Source organism: Microtus pennsylvanicus, chromosome 7 (genome assembly GCF_037038515.1).
Source record: "Microtus pennsylvanicus isolate mMicPen1 chromosome 7, mMicPen1.hap1, whole genome shotgun sequence".
Classification (NCBI taxonomy): Eukaryota; Metazoa; Chordata; class Mammalia; order Rodentia; family Cricetidae; genus Microtus; species Microtus pennsylvanicus.
Window position 1 is genome coordinate 51,353,802 of NC_134585.1, and position 24,864 is coordinate 51,378,665.

A 24,864-nucleotide genomic window follows, 5' to 3' on the forward strand; every position below is an offset into this window, starting at 1 on the left:
GCAGATGCTGTGGGAGTCAATACCGAATGGCATCAGCAGTGTTTCTGTCCTTGTGGATCCCATGTGCTAGATGGAAAACCAATCAAAACACGAGAAAACAGATGCCGTGCTAATAAGTGATGCTGGAGAGAATAAAGGATGAGGACTCAGAGAATGAGTCAGTGTCATCAGAGGATGTTAGAAGACTGAGACCATCAAATGATGTGGACTGATAATGGTTTGATAAAGGTTGGATTAGTCTGGCTTCTATGTGATGTGGATATATAGAGTTCATTGAAGCCAGGAAGGACGTTAGGAAACCAGCCAGGGTACTTGGGCAGGAGCCTAGGTAAAAGATAAAAATGGCTTGTACTAGAGACCAGAGAAGAGGGATTTGTCCAATGTGGGTGGGCTTTGAAGGCAGTCAGCCGTCTTGGTGGGTATTCTGGATATGAATGAGGGCAGTGCCACCCCATCCTGAGATGGATGCTGGTTTACTGCAAGGAGCTAAAGCTGGTTGACCAGCAAGCCTCAGAGATCTGCCTGTCTCTGCTTGCCCAGCTTTGGGATTAAAATCCCATGCTGGGGCAGTGGTGGTGCGTGCCTTTAATCCCAGCACTCAGGAAGCAAAGGCAGGTGGATCTCTGTGAGTTCGAGGTCAACCTGGTCTACAAGAGCTAGTTCAAGGACAGGCTCCAAAGCTACAAAAAACCCTGTCTCAAAAAACAAACAAACAAACAAACAAACAAAAACTCCAAAAGTAAAAACAAAACAAAACCCACACGATCACATTCAGCTCTATTTTTTTAAAACATAGTTTCTCTAATGATTCTTTGGGAATTTTACCATATAGACTAATTTTGCTCACCTTCTGATACCCTCATATCCTCCCCTTACCCCTACAACAACCCTTCCCCAAAGAAAATTTTAAAAATATCAAACCAAACCAAAAAAAAAAAAGCAAGCAGGCAATCAAACAAAAACAAGAACAAAACCAAACAAAAAAATAAAACAAAAACCCACCTCTTTGTTTATTCTTCTTTCCCGCCTCTCCAACACCTTTGCATTCATCCCGGTGGCACTGGGGGCCTCAGTGTGTGTCATTTACAGTATATACACCCTATTGTCCCTATCAGCTTTACTAGTGAATGTTCATTGCACAGTCCCTGGCCTGGTTCAAGGCCTCTGCTTTCTGGTACACCATCATCACTTATGCTTACTGGAATTCCTCTGGGACATCCCATGGAGATTCTGCTGGTGTTATACCACAGGACCAGTCCTTTCATGGGCTCCAGCAGGTCCTAGAGGAGGGGTGGATGTTAGTGTAGGCCAACCCAAGGCCCAGCAGTGGGCTGGGTGATAGCTGAGCTGGTCATTCTTAGTTACTGGGCCACTGCCTCAGGCTAGGGGGCAGAGCCAGCTCCCTTATGCCCAGGCCATTATGGTCAGTTCTTCCTCATGGTGAGAGGTGGGGCCATCTCTCCTGAGAGCAGGGGTCAGCTCTCCTGTGAGGGTTGCCCTTACTGCATTGTCCAGTGAGAGGCAGGGCCAGCAAAGGGCAGGGCTGGTTCAGCATAGCATTCTAATTTCTTCTCGTGGTTCCTAAGGCCTTCTGAGGTGACACAGGCCACAGACATCAACATAGACCTCAGCTGCAGCTGGACCATGGACCCAGACATAGCTCTCAGCAGTCACTTGGGCCTGGACGATATTCTGCCTCTGGGTGGAAAGAATGACCACTCAGATATAGATGGCTCTGGCAGCAGCATGGTCCTTAGACACCAACAGGGCCATTGGGCTTCATGTGGCATTTGGTGACATGGGCCACAGACTTCAACATAAACCCAGATGATACAGAACCACAGACCCAGACGTGGTCCTCAGTGTCATCCCAGGTCTAGATGGCACCATGGCCCCAAGTGTTGGTGAAGGCCTCCCAGATTTGCAAGGCCCCAGAAGCAGTGTGACTCCTGGACACCAACAGCATCTCAGGTGGAGGTTGGGTCTCCTGGAATCAGCATGACCCTCCATGGGTTAGTAGTATATTATCACTGCCTACGTTCTGACCAAACTTTGATCCCTTTGCTTGCAAAGCAAGTGTTTTACCCACTGAGCCACCTTCCAGTCTTGAGTACAGGCGCTCTTAACGGCTGTTTCCTTCATTTCCCCCCAGTTTTTAAGTAACTCCTATTGTACTTTGTACATCATAAGTGGACAATCAAAATCCTTGAAACCTGTAAAGCACGTGATATTATCAGTGAGCCAATATTCCTCAATTTTTACATTTGTTCTGAAATTGCAGGTTTGGGAAGAAAACGATTTTCTTTCTAACTTATTTTTTTTTTCTATTGCAAATCAGAATGTTTTTCGCAATGTGCTTCACGCTGGTGGCAATCAAGCATGGATATGAGTAAATGCTGCCTCCATCGAACTGAGCTGGAGGCAAGTCTGTGGGACACTTTCCTGATTAGTGATTGATGTGGGAGTGCTCGGCCCACTGTGGGTGGCATCTTCTGTAGGCGTGCCATTCTGGGCTGTATACGAAAGCTCACTGAGCATGGGCCAGAGTGAGCCAGCAAGCAGCATTTCTCTGTCTCTGTGTAATCAGAGGTTTCTCTCCTGCCTGCCAGTTCCCAAATAACCACTCAGAGCTTAAAATTACTTATAAATGTCTGAGCGATGGCCCAGGCTTATTACTTGCTAGCCCTTATATTTAAATTAACCCATGGTTTGTGGCTTGTTACCTCCTTTTTTACATGTCTTGCTTCCTCGGTGGCTTGTTCCCATCTCCCAGGCTCTGCTGTTCTCCTGTAGCGCTGCTTGGATTTTCTGCAGGCTCTATCCTGCCTTGCCATAAGCCAAAGCAGCTCTATTTACCAACCAATGAGAGTAACACATATTCACAGCATATAGAAGGGCCATCCCACAGCATCTCTACTTCCCTCAGTGATAGTCTGTGACCTGGTAGTGTAAGCCAAGTAAACCCTTTCCTCTCCAAGTTTCCTTGGTCTAGAGGGTTTTATTACAGAATGGAAGTAGAGCAGACCCAACACCCAATCCCATTGGTGGAATGACCAGGGTCCCAGAAGCTGTCTCCAATATGACAAGGAAAATCTTTAGGGATATGTGCAGGGTGGCTGCTGAGGGGCTCCAACATTACAATGGGCTCAGAGGATAAAGAGTCCCCCATACCATGTCTCTTATATCACAGCGGAAAGGCTGGCCACTATCTCAAATTCTTGCTTCCCATTATAGCTGTATAAGGACAAGTGACATATCATATTAAATCATGGAGGTTGTGCTCCAACATACTAATCTTGTGATTAAATGTGAATTTCTCCTTTGTTCTTTTATTAAATACTTGGTGAATTAAAATGGACTCTCTTGTTGCCTACTGACTTGAGCTTTAGCTTGCTTAGATATGCCACAAAATGGCCATTTGATCTCATCAACTTAGAAAGTGATACAAAGGCCACTGGGATGGCTCATATTTGCTTCCAAGCCTGAAGATCTGCATCCCACCCTGGGAATATGGTGGAATAGGAAAACAAACTCCCCAAAGAAGTTGTCCTCTGACCTCCACACTCTTGCCAGGGCACAAGCACACCCCCACATTTACCTGAAATAAAGTAATAAACTTTAATAGAAAAGAAAACGGTATGAGTGTGACCCGAGTTCCCGGACTGTCTTGTTGTGGCTGGAAATCTAGACACGACAACTACAAACAATGGCTGCTCATTTTAATCACACGCTGGCGTTCTGCTGGAGGCCGCTCCTAACCCAGTCGTCTTCTGCAGACCGTGCTCCGTGAGCCATCCTGTTCATTATTCTCCCAGTCTTGATTGACTCATCAGTATGCCAAGGAAGAGATGCAGCCTTTGTTCTCTGAAAAAGTCTCTTTACACAGATGTCCCTGAGTGAGCCGGCCCAAATACTGAGTTGGAGATGACCCCTGAGCAGAATGGGGTAGTTTTTCCGAGGGCTAGTCAAATTATTTGGACACTCTAGTAGTGCAGTAAACATTTTTTATGCTGTGAGTAATTTTATTGACTGTCTGAAATTTCACTAATTTGTTATATTGTATCAAACAGAAATATATTAAAATTTAAGGAGGGACAAAATTCCATCAATTTTTTTTATTGAGATCCTTAATAATATGCTTACTTGAAACATTAATTTTTAAAACTTTACATTTGAGTTTACAGATGTGTGGTTAATTTTTGTCAACTTGATATAAACTCGAGAGAACCTTTCTTGAGGGCTTCCCTCCATCAGTTTTGCCTTTGTGCCTGGTTTGTGGGGCACAAGTTTGCATAATGATCGATTTGGGAGGCCCCGGCCAGTATGGGTGATACCACCCTCCGGCAGGTGGTCCTGGATTGTCTAAGAGAGCAAGCTGAGCAAGTCAGGGGAAGTGAGCCAATTAGCAAAGTTTTCCCATAGTCTTTTAGTTCCAGTATCCAAATTCCTGCCTTGAGTTCCTGTCCTGGCTTCTGTCATCATTTTAAAAAAGCAGTCTGAGAAAGAAATATGTCATGATACAGAGTTCATGGAGGGGAAAGAGAGGAGAGACCAGCCTCTGGGGAAAAAAGCAGCAGAAGAGAAGAAAGCAGCAGAAAGAAAGAGAAAGAAGGGGGAGAGACAGACAGACAGACAGACAGACAGACAGAAAGAGAGAGATAGGAGGTGGCAGGGAGTGCTGTTAGTGGCCACAGTTGAGGATGCAGCCTGTCTGAGCCCCAAGGCGAGGCCGGAACAGATGCCTGAATACTAAGGACTTCCCTCAGTGATGGATACAAACTGAGGTGAAACAATTGACTTCCACAAAGTTGGTTTTAGTCATGGTATTATATCACAGCAAAACTAGAGCGGTGGACTGAGACAGAATACATTTTCTGGGCTTATGAGATTAAGATAACTGAGTAAATCTGAGGAATATACATATGCTTGATATGATGATGCGTTCTACATGGCATCTTAGGAAGGAGACAGGTGTGGAGAAGAGGGTGATGGAGATGTTGGCTTAATTCTGTCTATCATTAACTGTGTTACCTGATGTACCAGTTATACATGTGCACCCTAGATGGGAGGAACTCAGTTTTCCCAACAGAAAACACAGGCTTAGACTTGCTAATTTCAAAGTTTCTCGAAGAAATACTATCATATGAATTATATATCTTGTCTCATCCAGGATTTTCTCTTAAACAACCAATTAAGGTTTTGTTCTCTCCTACTATTAAAGGGGCCTGATTATATCACAGCAGCATTTGGGAAATAAAATAAGTGGTGATTCCTTCTATCTGGGATTAAGCACTGTTACTATATTGACATGTTTGCTTCTAAGCTTCTTGTATGTACATGTATTCTATTCTTGTATCAATGAAACATAACTGTATGCACACCTCACGTAACTTACACCTTTCCTTACAACATTAACTGCTTTGAGGACATTACTTACAGAAGTTAAATAATGATTCTACCCATAGATATGATAATTTATTTAATTAGTCTTTAGTACTTGGTGCAAGTTAAACAGATCCTACTAGGGACACTTTATGTTATTGCACGGAAATGCTTAGACTACTTGTGATTCTGTGGAGATGTTTCTACAGTTCCATCGCTGAAGAATGTTTATGAAAATGACTTTAGAAAATTTTAGCGTTCCTACTATGCTATCCTTGTAAAGTGAGCGATGCGCTACTTCCTCCTTCTCTGTTACCGAATGAGATGGTATTGGTGCCCGATCTCATTGCCTTTTACACTCTTCTTATTGGTGTGTGCCCAAGGCTATGAAATCCATCCCCAGTCCTACTTTAGTAGAGATTGGTTAGGATATTATTATTAAGCTTAAAATATTTTTAAAAAATTTTTGTTTTAGAATGTCTCTCCGAAGGGTGACTCAGAATAGGATAATTTGATTTCAAGCACCTGAGGCTACTCAGTGTCCTATTTTGTAGGATTGCAACTTAATTCCAAGTACATTCTTCATGTCAGGAGTTATGAAAATGTTGGCCTTTTCACATACAAATGATTAAACCTTACTTTCTTTTCTGCTTCTGTGATAGAATGCCTCGACAAAGGCAACTTGGGGGAGAAAGGGCTTAGTTTAACTTACAGGGATGGAGTTTATCACTGCAGGGAAGGCAAGGCACAGAAACAAAGAGGGAAAGAACAGGAAGCTCAAAGCCCGCCCCCAGTGACATACTTCCTTTAGCAAGGCTTTACCTCCTACAGACTCCATAACCTCCCCCAAAACAGCGCCACCAACCAGAGACCAAGTGTTCAACACAGGAGCCTGTGGGGCGGGGTCAGAGGGTGTGGTGGGGTAGGGGGTGGAGGCATGTTTTGTTCCAAACACAGCAGTGGGCACTCTCTACACACATGAAAACCATTTATGATCTTTAGCTATTGGGTGATTCTATGAATATCAATGAGCTTAGGTTTACTGGTAGAGCTGTTTAAATCTTTTGTCTTTGCTGACATCTTTTCTAATAATAATAGAGGTTGAGGGCATCAAACCGTTAAAATCCCTGACTGTGAGTGCAAGGCTGTTTGGCTCTTTAATTCTGTCGCATTCCACCTTGTGGACCTGGAGATTTCTTCAGGAGTGGCCTTCACATCCACAGGTATGACGTTTTTCTGATTGCAAAGTTGAGACGTCTGTATCCCTGTCTTCTAATCATGTCTCTTCATTTACGTCCTGTGACGTCAATATGGGCACTCCTAATTCCGTATTCTTACTGCTCTGTTTTCAGTCTGGCTTTGTAAGATTACAGATATCTATCTTCTAAGGGAGGAGTTGCATTTTATTTCTTTCCAGTCTGATAGTGTCTGCTTTAAATTGAAATGTTGACAGATCTTTGACATTTAAAGTAATTATCAACTGATTCAATTTATTCCCTCATCTTAGAGTTGATTTTCTGTTTGTTCTATGTGTTCTGTATTCCTCTTCCTTTTCTTCCCTTCTTTACATTACTTACTAATGTTCTTGAGGTGTGACTTTGATACCTTAAGCCTGTTTGACCTAGGTACACACTTTAGTGATCACTGACAACTGTGGAGTTATGCTGCCCTCTTTAAAAACTAATTCCAGCACCTCCCGCACAGGTTCCCCCTTGCTTTTTGGCAGAAATTTCTTTTAGACTCACAGTTCAAGGGAACCATTGATCTACCATTAGGGTCATTTCATATGCATAGAATTAGACACTAATTTTTGGCTATTAAAGTTTTGCCTTCATATTTGAAAGTCGTTTCTCTTGCTGTAAGTAGAAATGCAAGTTGGTAACTTAACCTTTTCCTCCGTTTTTGATTTTAAAGATGTTGTCCCCTGGTTTGACTGCCATTGTTGCTGATGCCAGCCGTCATTCTTGTAATTGTTGTGTACATAACGCCTTTTCCTCTTGCAGCTTCTGCTAGTCTCTTTTCAATTTAAAATTGTAAGGGTTCATGATGCACCCGGAAACGCTTACCCGGGGGCTTAGTGGGCTTCAGTCAGTTTGAATGGCATCGTGGCCGTCATGTCTTCCGTTGCTTCAAGGCTGTTCTTTCTTGCCTTTAGAACCTCACTTGGACATGTTGGCTTTTTCTTCTGCTTTATAACTGGCCTGGATAAAGTGCTGTTTTGAAATGGATGAGGACATGGGACTAACTTTTAATCTATTCAGTAATTTTTCTTCTCATGGTGACCCTAGCATGTCAAAAATAAAATAATTTGACATCTTTACCTCCTATATTTTAAGCAGATTCTTTTAAAAACACAGCACAGTTCTAAATCTGATGAGGTCCTGTGACACAATTAAAATAGATTTTAATTACTTCTGATTTATGTTTCTTACATATCCTGATACTCATTTATTTAATAGTTTACCAATTATACTCAGTGTTTATTCTAAATTAGTTTTTTTAAACAAACAACCAAAACAAAAGCCTTATTTTGGGTTTTGCATTCATGCCCATTTCTCAGGCTCCCTTTTCTTCAGTCTCTGTTTGCTGATTCCAGATGCTCCACAGTTCAAGTTAAGAGGAATAGTCTCTACATTCAAAGATTAAAATTCTCTTCTCAGATTCAGCTAGACTGGTGGGTCAGCAAACCCCAGAAAGACCCCTGTCTCCATCTCCCCAACTCCTTAGTTTATTTTTTTAAGGCATGGAAATATTATATGGACTTGTAAAACAAAGTTAAATTTAAAGAAAAAAGCAACTTCTAAGAACCAGAAATAAAAAAAACTGAACCACACTTGGCATCTGCTTGGTAAGAGAGAGGAGTGGTTTCCATTGACAATGATGTGTAATAATCTATATATCCTTCATGAGCTACATCCTAAAGATAAAAAGAGCTAGAAAGAAAATCCTTCCTGATAACACCCATCCTTTCATCCCGAGGCTGCTGACTGGGCACACCAGCATGAGATACAGCTGATGACTAACTGTATTGTTGCTTAGGCTTGATGATACTTGGTGTGGAAGGAAGGGAACATAGATATATGACAAACGAATTTCGCCATTAGCGTCCGGGATTGAACTTGGAATTAAAAGTCTAAGCTCATATGTCATCTTCAAAATATATTTAGATATTTCCTAGTTCTGCCCAGTGGGAAGGCTTATAAAGAATATCCACTGCGGTACAAAGAGCATCTTGAAGTCTGTTGATTGTGATCTTAAAATATTTTGAAGTACTTAGTAAATGGAACCAGGACTCCTTGGAGAAATGCCTGGCTTCCTTATCTGGGGCAGGAAATGAACAAGATAGGGCTGGAACATCTTGTCATACCAGAAGGCGAGGTACTCTCTCAGAGACTGCTGGCATCTGTCAGAAGGACTCAGAAGCTAACCACATTAGACTCCCAACAGCCCCAGTTGAGCTGTGTGCACACCAGTAAGCTTGGACTGCGATGGATTAGAAGTCATGGAAAATGTCTAATCCATGAGTTTATATGCAGCTAAAAACTATGCATGATCATTGGAGCACCATCGAGAAGCAGATGGTGAGATACATGAAAAGAAATACCATCAAGAGTACACAAGCAGATCTTAGCATTGGGATTGGAGGCCGCTAACATTACAAAGAGAGCCAGCCAGCAGCATGCACCTGCTCCCTGCAGTGTACAGCAAGGTTTACTAGGAAGCTTCCCAATCCTGAGTTTCTTACAGCTCTGGGTCCACCACACAGAACCCGTAGTAAATGGAGAAACTCACCACGTGGCACATGTATAGTTCATCAATAAAATCCAGATGGAGGGAATTATACGGGACAAATCACAGTCTCACCACCTATGCAGTAAACCCCAAGGAAGAAGGAACCCAGCGGGATGGAGAAAAACCGCAGACGGTGCGGACAAGAGGTGTGAGAGACACAATCATTTGGATCTTGGTTTAAATAAGCAAAGAGTTACAGAGGAGGGAAAGGAAAAGAAACAGCAGCAGAAAGGGACCATGAGGAGGATGTGGAGGAGGATGAGAAGGAGGGGAAGGAGAGAGGGAGAGCAAAGGAAAGAGTGAACAAGAGGAGGAGAGAAGGGGAGATGGAGAAAAGGTGTTGAACAGCAGGAGAACTGACTGCTGTTGCTCCACTCAGGACGACCACTGGGGACACTAAGGACTTTTGCCTGCTTTTTTTTTCTTTTGAGTGGCTGATGATAGACACTGTGATTGCAAGAGGGCCGTGTAGAGACATGGGCTACTGGACTCTCTACAGCTGAAATGACATCGGGCCTCTGCTCTAAGACAGTTGGAGTGTGGAAGTGGGTGTGGCCAGAAGCTAGGCTCTGAGACCAATGTTTACTTAAGAATCGCCTTCCGGATCTGTGAAAGAACAGATAATGTCTGAGTCTGTGCTGCGGTACTCAAGGGTCTGCCTCGCAGCAAGTCCTCAAGTGATGCTGATACCATGGGTACCAGTCAAAGCAGTGGATGCAAGACTAGCCCCGAGTTAATTATCCCTGTTCCTGGGCAGTGAGAATATGCAGCGTTGCTATTGTGTCCTTTCTGCTTCTAAATAGGTTTGAAACTCTAATACAGAGAAACTTTAGGAATCGAAAAGGACACAGAAAAGGAGCTCAACATGTTATAAAGCACAGTGTTAATGAGAACGTCTGTGTTCAGCAGCAAAACAGATGCAGCAGCTGCTTCCAAGACTACCCCTGGATTGAAGGTGCATAGTTCTTCCTGCTCCATGGCAGCGAGTAAGTCAGTTCAGCTGTCTCTCCCAAGACCAAACCAGAAAAGTATGCTTTCTAAGATGCCTGTGTCACGCTGTGTATTGCTTCTCCCTACGGTCATGGGTAAAGCAGTGGCTTGGTTGAATTCCAGAAGGTTCTGGCAGCTTCCACTGGAAAGAGCACTCCTGAACAGAGCTGTGCCCTGGCTCAGCTGGGCTAGCTTGGAAGACGTCCATGTTTGCATGTGTGCACGCTCATCTCCCTGAAGAAGCTCCCTGGGATGGCTAGTGCAGGAGGCATCTCTACTGTGCAGGGCTCTTCTGCTTACCTCTTAGCATCTATACATGTGGTTATCTTCTCATATTTTGGATATTTGTTGAGGTATCTCTCAAAGGTCAGGCATTCACTTAGACCCTGGAAATAACACGCCACAGAAATTCAAAACCGTACAAATCAGAATTTTCTCTAAACAACTCTTAGACATTTACCTGCAGGCTGCTACTGCTTCGAAATATTGTAATTTTATTTTAAAATTGTGTGTGTGTGTGTGTGTGTGTGTGTGTGTGAGAGAGAGAGAGAGAGAGAGAGAGAGAGAGAGAGAGAGAGAGAGAGAGAGAGAGAGTACTTATCCATGTATGGACACCGGAAGCCTGATGTTTGATCTCTTGTGTCCTCTTCTATGACCCCACCTTACTTTTTTTTATTTAATATTTATTTATTATGTATACAATATTCTTTCTATGTGTATGCCTACAGGCCAGAAGAGGGCACCAGACCTCATTACAGATGGTTGTGAGCCACCATGTGGTTGCCGGGAATTGAACTCAGGACCTTTGGAAGAGCAGGCAATGCTCTTAACCGCTGAGCCATCTCTCCAGCCCCCCTCACCTTACGTTTTGAGGCAGGATCTCTCCCTGAACCCGGAGCTTGCCATTTGCACTAGACTGGTATCTGCAGGGCTCTGGGATCCACCCATTATTTCTTCACAGCCCCTGGGTTCCAGATGCACATTATGGCCCCAGCTTATGTGGGTGCTGGGGATCTGACCTCAGGTCTTCACAGCGGTGCTGTGAACTCTTGACCCACTGAGCCATCTCCTCAGCTCCACAGCTGTGCAAACTTGAAAGTAATCTCTGCGGTATTTCATGGGATATGAAAGAATACACCTCTATTCAGCCTCTTGCATGGATGCCGAAGGGTCACAACCCTTCTTGTTTGGAATATACTTCAAATATAGTTGTACTTATATATCTGAGACTCCTTTGACCTTCTTAGACATTTTGCCCAGTACTCTCTCTCTCAGTCGCTACTCTTTGCTGTGAGGAGACACCACGAACGAGGCAACTCTTAGAAAAGCAAGCATTTAATTGGGGACTTGCTTACAGTTTCAGAGGTTCAGTCCGTTGTAATTCATTATGGGAAACGTGGTAGCGTGGATGGCGCTGGAGCGGTAGGTGAGAGCTGCAGTCTGATCTGCGGGCTGAGAGAGAAGTGAGAGGGAAAAAGAGAGATGGACGGACAAAGACATAGAGAGCAAGACCCACAGTGACACACTCCCTTCAACACGGCCACATTTTCCCACCCTTTCAAACAGTGCCACTCCCTGGTGACCAAGCATCCAAGCATATGGGGGGGGGCATTCTTATTCCAGCCATATCCTGTGGCTGACCATGTAGACACGAAGAGCCCCTCAAGGTTTTACAGCATCAGGCTCTGGCTTCCCTGTTTAACTTCACACTTAACTTTCCATGAGACCGAACCCAAATGTCTTACTTTTTCTTTGTATTCTGGGCATTTCTAGCCGCTGTCAGCTCACCTCGCTCCCCAGCTTGCCAAGGCCTTGCCAATGTAGCAGAGAAGAAGGCTGGTCCTAGTCCTTGGTGTCTGTTTCCCTCCTGCCCTGGCATCTAACACTCAGCATCCATTGCTCCCCCTCCAATGTTCTCACTGAGTTTTCTTGGACCACTTCTCCATCACCACAACCGCTTTGTGTAACCACCTCTAGGTCATATTTTAAGCCCCTAGACGATATGGAAACTAGATTTTTTTTTTATCTTTAAGAACATCTGGTACAGAATATTGTACTGACTCATCCTCAGAAAGTGTTATTTGAGTTCTATGAATATATGATTACATATATTTCCCACAGTGCCTAAAGAACATGTAAACACACACACACACACACACACACACACACACACACACACACACACACACACACACTTCCTCAGTCTCAATATCCACTTGCAGAAGAATTACCTTTAGTATGGAAAATATCTGATTAAATCCTGGCATTCAAAGGTGGACCAAGCACAAAGCATCAACCCTCAGTCTAAAATGCCATCTCCCTCTTTCTCATTTGTGGGTAAAATCAGAACATTTTATCCAATAACGTACGGAGAAGGCACCCGTCTGTTTTTAGCCCCGATCCTCTGCTGGCTACTGGAAATGCAGCTTCTTTCTGTTTGGGATAAATCCAGTAGGGTGCTGGTGTGTTCTCTTGAGACCTGCGCGACTAATGCGGTTTAAAGCAGTCTTATATTGTTCCTTCTTACTCTCACTGGGGAAACAAAAGGCTATTTCCACTTGATTGATGTGGTCATTACACGTGTAACATCCTCTGTGGCAGACACTCCACAAGGATCAGGACAGCCACAGCCCTGCCCTTCAGGGATTTAGGACAAAGAGAAAACAAGGAGAAGTGTCCCTTCAAAGTCTCAAGCAAAGCTGAGCCCGGAGGCTGTGACAATGACCCACATGAATGAATTTACCCATTAGACCCTGCCATCTGTCCCCGAGTGTGACAGCCACTGCAAGTCCTTTCCACTGACTGACTGACTGCCTTTGGTCTGAATGACCTTGGAGACAGCCTGGAATGCCGAGCTCAGAAGGGTGCTTTTGAGTCCCTGGTCTGCACTTAATGTTCTCCAAATAGAATTTGCACAAACCTCTAATTTTTTCCTCTGCCCAGAAGCCTACCTCAGTGACTGACAGCCCGCTCTTACTCCCTGCACTAATGGATTTCTATTCAGTCCATGCCTGGCATACAGTCGGGTGTCCAGAACATGTGTGGTTACTGTGAGTGGCACGGAGCAATTAGCAGAGCCCAGGCAAGCTGCAAAATGCCCCAACTTCCTGCTTATCATCCCAGGCAGAAAACTGTCAAGCCTTCACCTAGGGAGGCTCCTCTGCCCAGCTGCTCCCACCCTCCCCTCCCAAAGCGGAACCTCTGCTGTCAGATTTTTTTTCTCCACTGCTTTTTGCAGACATAAGCTGGAACAACAGCCATGACTCAGTTCCTCACGAACGCTGCCTGAATTGATTTAGTCTGAGTTCAGATTTAGCATCTAATCATGTTCAATTTGCTCTACTGCACTGCCTACAGATAAAAGGCTTGTGTGTGTGCAGGGGGGGTGGTGGTGGCAGCTTCAGCTTGTGTCGGTCTCTGTGATGATGTCATTGGCATGAGAGAGCCGGGCCCTTCTTTACTCCGCTGTGCTGTCTCAGACTCTGCGTGCAGCAGGAGCAGGCTCTAGGTGCCTGAGCCTCCAACCAGTACCGCACCCCACTCCCTGGGAGCAGGGCACCACCAGGACCTGGCCACAGCAGTATCCATCCAGAGGCGTTCCTTCACTCCCATCTCTGAGGCTGCCTAACTCTGCACTGAGAATTCCGGAGGGGGGAATGCCAGCCCCTAGCATGGACTGTGATGTTTCCACTCTGGTCGCCTGTGTGGTGGATGTCGAGGTCTTTACCAATCAGGAGGTTAAGGTATGCAGCCAAAGTGTTCCTTTTCATTGTTTCTGTTCCTGGACCCTCCTCTAGTGTAGGGGAATTATGACCTGGTTAACCATTTGCAGCTTTATTGTTGTATCGTGAAGACAAGGGAAAGTGCATGGTGATGCTAGCTAGAATAAGTTAGAAGAGACCAGCATGTTAAATTTGAATAGGATTGGCTATTCCCTGTCGGTTTATTCTCATCTTCTGTATTAAGTGATCTGTGGCCACCTCTTTCCCTAGAGACATGTTTTCCTATTCTCTTTACAGCATTTCCATCAAAGCTGGGTAATTTGTAGGTCCTGGGTATTGAGAGGGGTTTTAAATCACTGATTAATGGAAGAAAGTGCATGCAATCACCATTACATTGAGGATGTCTTGACGATGGGTACCCGTTCATGGCATGTCACTTAAATGCAATGGGATGTGGTCCTCGGAGTGAACAAAAGCGGTCCCGCCGCAGCGCCAGTCTGCTGTGCGTAGGAATCTGAAGTCAGAGAGCGGAGCTTAAAGTTGCTTCTGTCAGGTGCAGAAGCCATGAGTTGTTTCCCTCACACAGCTGTCTGTGCAGAAAGTTCGGGCAGAACTGCATCTCTCCATCCTAAGGGTTAGAGGCATGCTCACGCCAGCCTTTGCCATGCGGCAGCTGGGTCTGCCATGGGCAACTGTCCTCCACTCGCAATGATTCTCTTGGGGATTTTTTTTTCAATTTGGTTTTCTATGATGGAAAAGATTCCACATAAAATGAGAATCTTTCATTCTCACGTTCTGCAAAAGACCAAGACAAGCTGCTTATTTCAGAACAGACAGGTAAGAGAGAGGCAGCGGGGAGAGAGGAGGAAGACAGTAAGCTTGTGGTGAAAGAGGAAGAAAGGGAGGATTATGCTGTAGGTATGGACCATCAATGTTCTAAGCCTTACTTAGTGAAGCCCTGAATTCTGTAATGCTGAATGCAGGTGGCATAGGAAAGCCTCACCGGTGGAGAGTAATATGTCCCCAATCCACATATGCCTGTACCACTCAAGCCCGTGGGTCTACACACATTCTTGAAGTGAATTCAGCCTTCTGGTTTGTTCTTCAAGTCTGAAACACGCACCTCTGTGTTTGACAATTCTTATTCTGGTGTAAGTTTAACTCTCTACAGCTTGTCATGGGCAGGGTGGAAGAATTCGAATAGGAAGATCTGGGCTTGCTTGTCAGTGTCTCCTGAAGGGAAACGTGTGTGAGAGACACAGTTCTTCCACTCTGACATAGCGTAAGCACTCCAAGAGGGACAACTGTCACTTAAACCCCTCCAGCTTAAGGTTAGAGCCGCTTAAAATGCACTGTGGATCACTAGCTAAAGTCACCCTAGCACTGATGGATCAGCATGGAGAGTAAAACTCCACAGCCCCTGTCCTCACCAGCTCTTTGTCTGTACTGTCTCAGAAATCTTATCAGCTACTCCCAACTCTTTGAAGCTCAAGAAACAATAGTGAGAGAGATATTTCTTGGAGACCTATAGTAAACCAGGTACTATGCCTTATAAGAGGGATTTAAAACATACACATACACATACAGACACACTTGCACATGTGAGCACACACATGCACATGAAAGCACACAGACACATGTGAGCACACATACATACATACACATGCACACAGACACACACATACTGCATTTCTCTATGATAAGGACATAAAAGAGCTCAGGGTTTCCTGCAGACAGAGATTGTTCTGTGGAGTTAAAGAGACACCAAGTTCTTAGGGCTTGCTGAAGTATAAGGGTTGTGGTGGCTTCAAGGAGGGACTAGCAGTATTGTAGCACCTGAGTGACTCAATCTGTCTGACGGCAGCATATTGTCTGTGATATCAGAGGGGAGAGGGAGATATGAATGGATGATCATGAAGCACCCGAGCTTTCTTAGGAAATATGGAGTTTGGAGAGATGGACCGCATGCTCTTTCCACCAACATCTCTGAGCCATGGTGCTTTTCTTTATTGCAGAGATGCTACTGGTTCCCAGGTCTCAGTTTTCTCATCTGTAATGTGGGGACAGATCTTTCCCTCATATTGGCTTATCAGAGGAGTAAAGAGATGTACAGATGTGCAAACATTGACTTCAGTACTCGACTAGTAGTCAGTGGTTGGTGAATGCCAGTTCTCTCTAGTGTCATGGCCATCATTTACAACGTTCTCTGGACAGGGAAGTCTAATCAGCTAGCCAAAGATATCCAGCTCCCACCACCACCACCACCATCCCATCTAGAAAAATGGGTTGCCATTTCAGATATGTGGTCATTTAATTGGCTGCAGTGATGTCCTTATCAAGGCAAGATCTGTATTACATTGTAAAACACGATAGTAAAAACAGGGGAAATCAGTGAGACTATAGAAATTCATCAGATCACTTTTTATGACTTATTAGATATTGTCTTAAGAGATTAAAAAATAAAATTCCGCCGGGCGATGGTGGCGCACGCCTTTAATCCCAGCCCTTGGGAGGCAGAGGCAGGCAGATCTCTGTGAGTTCGAGACCAGCCTGGTCTACAGAGCTAGTTCCAGGACAGGCTCCAAAGCCACAGAGAAACCCTGTCTCAAAAGACCAATAAATAAATAAATAAATAAATAAATAAAATAAAAAATAAAATTGCAGGTATCAAAATGTGTCCAACTTTAATATTCATAGTTAGGTGTCAATAATAGACAGATATAGAGTCAGGAATTCTACTCTTCAAAGCCTTTCATGCTTGATGCCAATGGGACTGGAGAGATGGCTCAGCAGCTAGAGTGTACCACTCCTAAGTATAGCAGTTCCCAGCAACCACATTGGATTGGATGTTGCCCACATCACAACCTCCTGTAACTGACTGCAGCTCCAAGAAATCTGATCTTTTCTGACACTTAGGACACCTGTATTCATGTGAATATGCACATACACACACACACATGTACATGCATGCACGCACCCCCCCCACAAATATCAATATGGGCTAGAGAGATGGTTTAGTCCAATTCCCAATATGCGCATGGATGCTTACAAATGTCTGCAATCCCAATCCCAGGGGATCCAGCACCCTCCTTTGTCCTCTATGGGCACAAGGTACGCACATAGTGCTTAGAAATACATGCAGGCAGAGCACTCATGCTCATAAAATAAAAAAAAAAACATAATTAAAAAAATCTCAAAAATGTATTTGTTGTCGATGATGAGGGAGGGTTGCATCTCAATTGCTTGACCTCAGGTCCCCCTGTCTCTGTGCAATCCCTAAAGAATACTGCCACTTCGCGGAGACGCAGCCAATGAGTACGTGTTACAAGTAGGGTGGTTTATGTGTGGGAAATATAGTCAGTGCACATGTTCTTTCTTATGGTGGCTTGGAAAGCCATTGCTACCTGGGTTTTATCCCAGAGAATCTTTAGCCAAGGGATTGATTCATACATCAATTCCCTAAAGGCTTTTAAGCTGCTAGAGAGATAATAAAGGAGAAAATCAGGCCTATGGTGGTCAGCAGTATTCGCTCTTCTCTGTAAGCCTCATCACTGGTGGTCTTGTGATCTTAGCTGTTTATTTAGTAGCATGAGAACACGAATAAAGATCTAGAAGTTAAAAGTCATCACTAGAAAAAACTGTGATGATGATTGGTATACATGTACGCGTTGGGGTGTTGATTTCCTTGAATATTCTCATATTTCTGAAATTAGTCATCCCACGTCACCAGGATCCAAAACTATAAAAGTAATGAAAGGTTAATAATGAAATCTGCCGTTCCTTGTCTTTTGGTTCTTGGGCTGTATTGAACATTGTTATCCCCTGTAGGGTTTTAAAACCTATTGACGATACCCAGGCCCTGTGCCCAGAACTTCTAATGTGTCTGGTATGAATGGAGCCTGGGCACAGAGCATCATATTAAGCAAGTATCTTGTCTCTTCAAGTCACAAATTGGTACATCAAGGTCAGTCGAAAGTTGCCTCTGCTTAAATGCTTTGATCTATATCCTCCAAGCTCAGGCTTGATCTATGCCAGTTTGATCTTCAAGCTGTCAGAAATGCCAAGATTTGACCAAAACTGTTCGGTCAGTTAGCCGCATCTGCGGTTTCTCTGCCTCCTCTGAGCTGACGGTAAAGCTACTCTAGAAACACCACTGGAAGTTGTGGGTGGCCAGCGTTTTCAAAGCTTCGCTGGCTCCGGGTAGTGTTCTGCTCTTCCAGGAGGCCTCCAGACCTGGGGCTTCCCCTTCTTGTCAATGGTGGCTCTCCTCACCATAAAAGAGGGGAGGGGTGCTTTCTCTATAGGCTAGAAAGTTTCTGATCCCTCTACAGACAACCGCCCCTGCCTCTGTGGACATCTGTATTGAAGTCAGAAAACTCACAAAGCTCCCATTTAGGACCCAGAGCAGATAAGAAAGACGGCAAGTGTCAGAGGAAGAATAGAAATTTCAAGGAATGTTAAGGCTTAGAACATTTGGTTGCTCATTTAAGAACTTCTGTAGAGACTCTGTTATCTCCCAGGAAGAGCTCTCAGCTCTAAGAGACAGGCAACACAGTCCCTGTGTTCAGAGAGTGCGCATTCTCACGTGGGAGGCAGACGGTAAATTAGCACCCTGAGGGATGAACGGCAGTGGGTAAAACAGCTGCTGTTGAATACATGGTCAGTGGAAACCTCTTCAGTTTTAACTGTCATTAAAAGAAGTTGTTCAGAAAGATCTTAGACGCGTATAGATCTCAGACAAAAAACATTCCAGGTAGAAGGAACAGAGATTAAGGGGGGGCGGGGAGGAAAGGGAGAGAGAAAATCCCATCTCATATGTTGTTGGAGCCTGCTCACATTTAAACTCTTGCCCTTTTTCATTCATCAGGAACCCACAGAAGTGTGTATGTGTACACGTCTGAATATGTTTGTGTACTACATGTGTGCAGGAGCCCACTGATGTCAGAAGAGGCATTATATCCCCTTGCCCCAGAGTTACATATAGTTGTAAGCCACTTCTTTGGTGTAGGGAATTGAAGCCAGGTCCTCTAGAACAGCGAGTGTTCTTAACCACTGCCTCAGTAATAATTCCTTATATATGCTTAAAATCTGGAAAGCCAAGGCATTTTCCTTTCTTGTTCTATTTTTATTTGGGACTAACAAGTATGGATTGTGTATATTTATGTGCTGTTGTGATACATACTTATACTGTATGATGCTTGGTTCAGGTTCTCTGGCCTAGCCATCCTGTTCCATAGTAATCCTTTCTTCATGGGAAATGTCCAGAATTTAGTCTACTAGATATTTCAAGACTGCGATACTCTGTGGACAAGAGGACACATACCCCTCTTCTCTAACTGTGAATGGGACATGTTGACGGCCCTCTGTCCATGCTCCCCAGCAGGCCCCAGGTAGCTAGCTACTTTTCCTCCAAGAGCCCCTCCCTGAGTGTTCATGAGATAACCTACCTGTTTTAGATTCCATGAAAATCCAAGCTCATTTGTGTGACAGTGGTTCTCTGTGTAACCTAGTCTATTTAACAGAATGTTCCCTAAGCACGCCTGTACTGTCACCAACAATTACAGTTTAAGGTCACTCATGAGTCTTCTCTTCCCAGTATCTTCCCATCCCATGCGACCTTGGACACATCTCTTACCCATGCTCCATAATTGTGCTGACAGAAACTGTTTTGTGCAGTCTGTTTCTTTTCCTATCAGAGAACAGGTGACTGACTCACGGACTGTTTCCTGCTGTTGAGTGGGTGAGGAAGAGACCAGCACTCGGCAGCCTCTTCAGTGTTGGAACCACTGGGGATTTCAATTGACTCGCATTGTTTGGCAAGAGCAGTGGAAGGATGAAGAGGGTGACTCAGATGAGCACGTGGGTGCAGGATATCAGAAGCTGCTTTGACAAGGAACTGGCAGGTGTCTGTTCGAACTGGTGGGGCTTCACGTCCACGTCTGGAGTTTTCACTAGGTGAGGCTCTGGGTGTGACCATTACCTTATGGTTCTGCAAACCACTGAGGCTCTTTGAGGGTCATCAAAACCCATGTACCTACATGGAAACGTATCCCAGACTGTATTGTGAGCAGCTTAATGGTTAGAAATGGGAAACTCTAGTCTAGAGTTATTCATGGTAGCTCTCCGGTACCCAAAGTGTGTAACTGAGCAAAAGTGGCATTCACTATTCAGTGACTGCATTTTCAAATGGCATTTTGTTACTTATATTAGACCAACTTTAGTTTATGCAAGCTAGAAGTGTGTGTGTTTGTGAGGGTGTCATGCATATAGCAGATTCTAAACCACTACCAAAACAGGATTTTGCTATGGACTGTGAATAACATGTCCCATAGAACATGATCTAGCACTGATACCATTTTGAAAATAATTTAAAATTTATGAATAAACAAAATTTCAATACCAAGTTTTCCTTCTGTCCCAAACAAATTGTCAAATAATGGGGGAAGAAAGTCTTATGCAAATGACAGATACTCCCTGAAAGGGGGACCGGAGGTCTCTCAGTCACTGCCACATCAGAGACAGACAAAGCACAGTGTTATAAACTAATGGCACTGGTAGAATAAGAAGTCAGCTACAAGCTTCCTTATCTGTTTCAAGATCTTTTTCACTGTTAGGAATTGAGACACTCGCTGCAGTTGCTGTCTAAACCTGAGGTGTCAGCTTTACCAGCAGAACAAAACAGTGTCTTCACTAATAGCCTTCTTTTAGAAGAGCAGATTTGAATGAAGAACTCAGAGGGTGTCCTTGCTGCCTCCTTAATGCTTCTGTTCAAGTACACATTCTGCTAAATAGTAACGGTCTGTTTAACATCTTCTAGTGAGCCTTGGAATTGATGTCTCAGGAAGAAAATGACCCCAGAGTGTATATTCTTACTTCATGTATCTGCGTCAGAAACTTCATACCTTTACCACATATTGCTATTCTATACCGAATAGCCCAGCATCCCAAGGGTTTATGACAATTCTAGGCGTGGCATCTGTTTTAGATTTTGTTTAAAATATATCTTTTGTGTTTTAAGAATCTTGTTATACATTCTTTTTCCTTTTATCTATTCTTCTCTCATGATGCATCCTTACCACAGCCCCGCCACTCCTCCTAGCCCCCTTCCACCTCTCCTCTCCCCCAGATCCACTGTTCCTCCATTTCCCTTCAGAAAAGAGCAGCCCTCCCAGGGATATCAACCAAATACTGCATAAAAAGATAAAACGAGACTAGGCACAGACCCTCGTATCTTGGTCGGATAAGGCAACCCAGTAGGAGGAAAGGGGTCTCAAGAGCAGGGGAAAGAGTCAGAGACAGCATAGGGTTGGGAGAAGTTTGCTGGGGTCCACTGTCAGCTTGATGCAAGGGCCTATAGCATTCCACCCAGGTGTTTTCCATGGACTTGGTAGGGATGAACCATGAAGAATTGTAAAGCAGAAGGGACAGAAGCAGTTTGTATTTTTCTAGTATTTTACTTAAGGTTAGTGCTTTCCAGATTATTTAGAATTCAGTTTTTTTCCTAAGAAATCCACCCAGTAAAACATATCTTAAACCCTCAAGGGAAAAGGCTTGGGATGGGATTTTGTTTGTAATATAAAATAAGATCTCTTGGCATATTATTATAGCTACATCAATAGTACATCTAATAGAATCGATTTCCTCTTCTGTAACTTCACTATTCTTCTCTATAGTGACTGGGAGCATCATCTTAGGCCATCTTTTTCTGGAACAGGATATATATATATATATATATATATATATATATATATATATATAAACAATGAGCAAAGCTAGGAATAGCAACAATATATTGATCACTTGCAATTTGTCAGTCACTACACAAAGTACTTTTCATTCATCCACTCATTCATCAAATATGTATTGAGCTTTTTCCAGGGTTAAGTACCCAGGTTGGCTCTGGATAGAGAGATGAGCAGAACTGTTAGGCACCAAAAGGTCCTGGCCTTTGTGCCACTAGGTGTTCTTCCCCCTTCCCCAAAATGGAAGTGCCATTTTGGCTGCTGAAGAGGCTTCCTTTACTGACAAAGGTTATGGGAGAAAGTTCTAGAATTAGATATCCTAGTCAGACTTCTCTAGATGGTTATTTATGGGTGGTATAATTGTAGACAAAGAACCTTACTGCTCCTATAACTCAGTTTCCTCAACTGAAAATGGATGCAATCAAGTATGCCTACATCAGAGGTTCACAGAAAGGATTACAAACACTAGAATGTGTAGAAGCACACGAAAGCGGGCAGAGGGAATGGGTAGAGATGATGGTTGAGACTTTGGATGGAAATTCCAGCAGGAGAGTGCAGCTGTTGTTACACTCAAGACTGAAGACCCATTCCCCCTCCCCGAGAAGATCATTCTCTCTGACCATGCGCACAGCTTCAGAAGGAGTTTCACATGGAGAAGAGAAAGGGGTCACTCACTCAGCCAGCCTGATCCACCATGATGGTGATTGATAGGGTAACACCCAAAAGCCACTAGTGTATGTCCTCTCTCTGTCTCTTCGTCTCTCTCTCTGTCTCTCTCTCTCTCCCCCTGCTCCTGCCTCATCAAACTTCATGGCTACAATTTGTGAGCTAACTTTGCCCAGTACAGCAGTGCCCTTACCTCAGGGACGCTGGGGTCACGGAGCATCATAATAGAAGCCACCGGCTCTGTGTGCAAGCAGAATTATAGTCAAGGGCAGGTGATGGGGATACTGACGTGTGTGTGTGTGTGTGTGTGTGTGTGTGTGTGTGTGTGTGTGTGTTTTGTCTTCTTTTGGTTGTAATTTTTCTCATCCTTCCAAGCCTCCATGGGTAAGGCCCCCTCAAGAACATGAGATAGCCAGAATTAGGAGATCTGGAGATACAGGAAATGTCCCAAGACAAAGCCAGTATGGTGTAAGGAAACTTCCCAAAGGGGAAGCAGCTAGATGGAACTGAATACCAATCAGGTATAGAATGCTTGTCCCAGCCAAGATGGACCCTGGAGATTCAGTGGTTCCAGCCAGACTCAGAAGAAAACCCAAGTCCTTGTTGGGGCTGTCCAGGCCCAGAAGACCTTATCCCAGCTGTCTGGCTGATCTCACCTCCCCTTATCTTTGTTCTTCTAAGTGGTCTCTAGCCATCCTCTTCCTGTCCTTGCACCCCACTGAGCTAGCTCGGCACACATCCACATGCTTCGCTCCTCACTCTCTGCAGTGCCATTAATTTCTTTTTGGTAGCTTGGTTTCTCTGTGTAATAACCCTGGCTGACCTAGAACTAGCTCTGTAGATCAGGCTGGCCTTGAACTCACAGAGATCTGCCTGCCTCTGCCTCCCAAGTTCTGGGATTAAAAGGATGCACCACAACTGCCCAACTCATTGATTCTTTTTTGAGGAGGCAGGGTATGGTCTCAAGTAGCCTAGGATGACCTGGAATTCACCATATAACTGAGTATGACATTGAACTTCTTGTCCTCCAGCCTTGACCTCCCAGTTACTGGGTTAATAGGCATGTGCCACCATGCTCTGTTTATATAATCCTGGGACAGAGCCCAGGTTTCCTGAATGCCAGCAAGCACTACATCAACTGTGCCACATTCCCAGCTCCTAGAGCCATCGATTCTTCATTGCCACATCTCAGCTAGCGCAACCCACTGGACATTCTCCACTCTTCCCTTGGCTTTGCCTTCATACGGTCACAAGGTCTGTGTGTGTGTGTTATTCATTGTTCAATTCTGCTGCACTAGAGTGCAGGTGTCAAGTGCGCTGTTCTTTTCATCCACTGCTGGGCTATCCTAAGCATGTGTAAGTCATAGTGCAAAGACGCTGTCTGTTAGTAGAAACACAGAAGGCTACAGCTCTCAGCACCCAACTGTACTTAAACCACTTCTTGGAAAGGGCTGGGCAGAAACTCCAAACCTAAGCTGCTTTAATAAGAGAGAACTTTCCATGAAAATAACAGAGGTTTTAAGGCAAGATGCCCATTAAGGAAAGGAGAGGTTGAGCTCAGAGCTCATTTATTCAAAAATATCTTTAAACACCTCCTTCGGAGCAGAAATGTTCAAGGGAATTACAGACTGATCTCATGGCAGGAATGCTAAACTATAATTACAATACTTTCAATATTGACCTTCAGCTCTCATTTCTGCTTTAAAACTGTGGAGATAGCTGGAAATTGATTAATTACCCAAGCTGAGTTCAATTCCTCTTTTGCTTCACAGGCATTCTGCCCTAAAAATTCTGCTACGCGCCATTCTCGTTCGAATGTTTACTAATGTCTGTCATAAAAATAGTTTTCAATTCTGGAATACTTAACAATAAGAAGTTGAACTAAAAGCCCTCCTATCCGGTGTCCGATTAAATAAGCCATAAAATCTGAATTATTGATGAGGAAGACGGAGGATGGTCTATTTTGTATTCTTCTGCCTTTGAAAGGAGACACTCCATGTGTTGTGGTCAGCAAAATGGTGCTTTGTAACTAAGCATGTCGTTAACAATAGTTAGCATCGCGAAGCCTCAGGAGACTCGCGCTCTCTTTGGAAGAGCGTTACCTTGTGGCCACAATCTGACATGGTTAGGAAGCATCATTCTTTCAGGGTGACATTTGATAGAATCTCCAGATTCTATAACAAAGCGTATACAGTTTCAAGTTTGCTCATGTTTTAAGTGTGTGTGTGCACACGCGCATGCACGCACGCCTGTGTGTGAAGGCTAGAGGACGACCTTGAGTGCTATCCTCAGAAATGGTGACCACTTCTTTTGAGAAGATCTCTGTCTGCCCAGGAACTCACGAATAAAGCTAGGGTGTCGGCTCAGAGCTTCCTGTCTCTGTCCACGGAGAGCTTCCTGTCTCTGCCACCCAGCACCGGGACTGCAATCATGTATAGAATACCATCTTACAATTTTGCATAGATTCTGGGGATCTGATTTAGATCCTCATGCTTCAGGGCAAGCATGTCAGCAGTTAAGCATCCTGGCTTCAAGTGTATCACATTTTGTACTGTGCTTTTTTGCAAAGG

The 24,864-nt window shown here is 44.2% G+C and overlaps 1 protein-coding gene across 3 annotated transcripts in view; it reads left to right on the top strand.

Annotated features, from left to right (window-relative positions):
- Rcan2 (regulator of calcineurin 2) overlaps positions 1-24,864 on the top strand; it is a 240,170-nt gene that overhangs the window by 140,298 nt on the left and 75,008 nt on the right. The window contains exon 1 of one of the 3 annotated variants that reach the window (XM_075980681.1): positions 13,238-13,907. The exons of the other annotated variants lie outside the window; for them this stretch is intronic. Coding sequence (XP_075836796.1) covers positions 13,821-13,907 — 87 coding nt within the window. The 5' untranslated portion in view covers positions 13,238-13,820. Of the gene's footprint in view, positions 1-13,237; positions 13,908-24,864 lie in introns of those variants that run through there. 3 annotated transcript variants of the gene reach the window in all.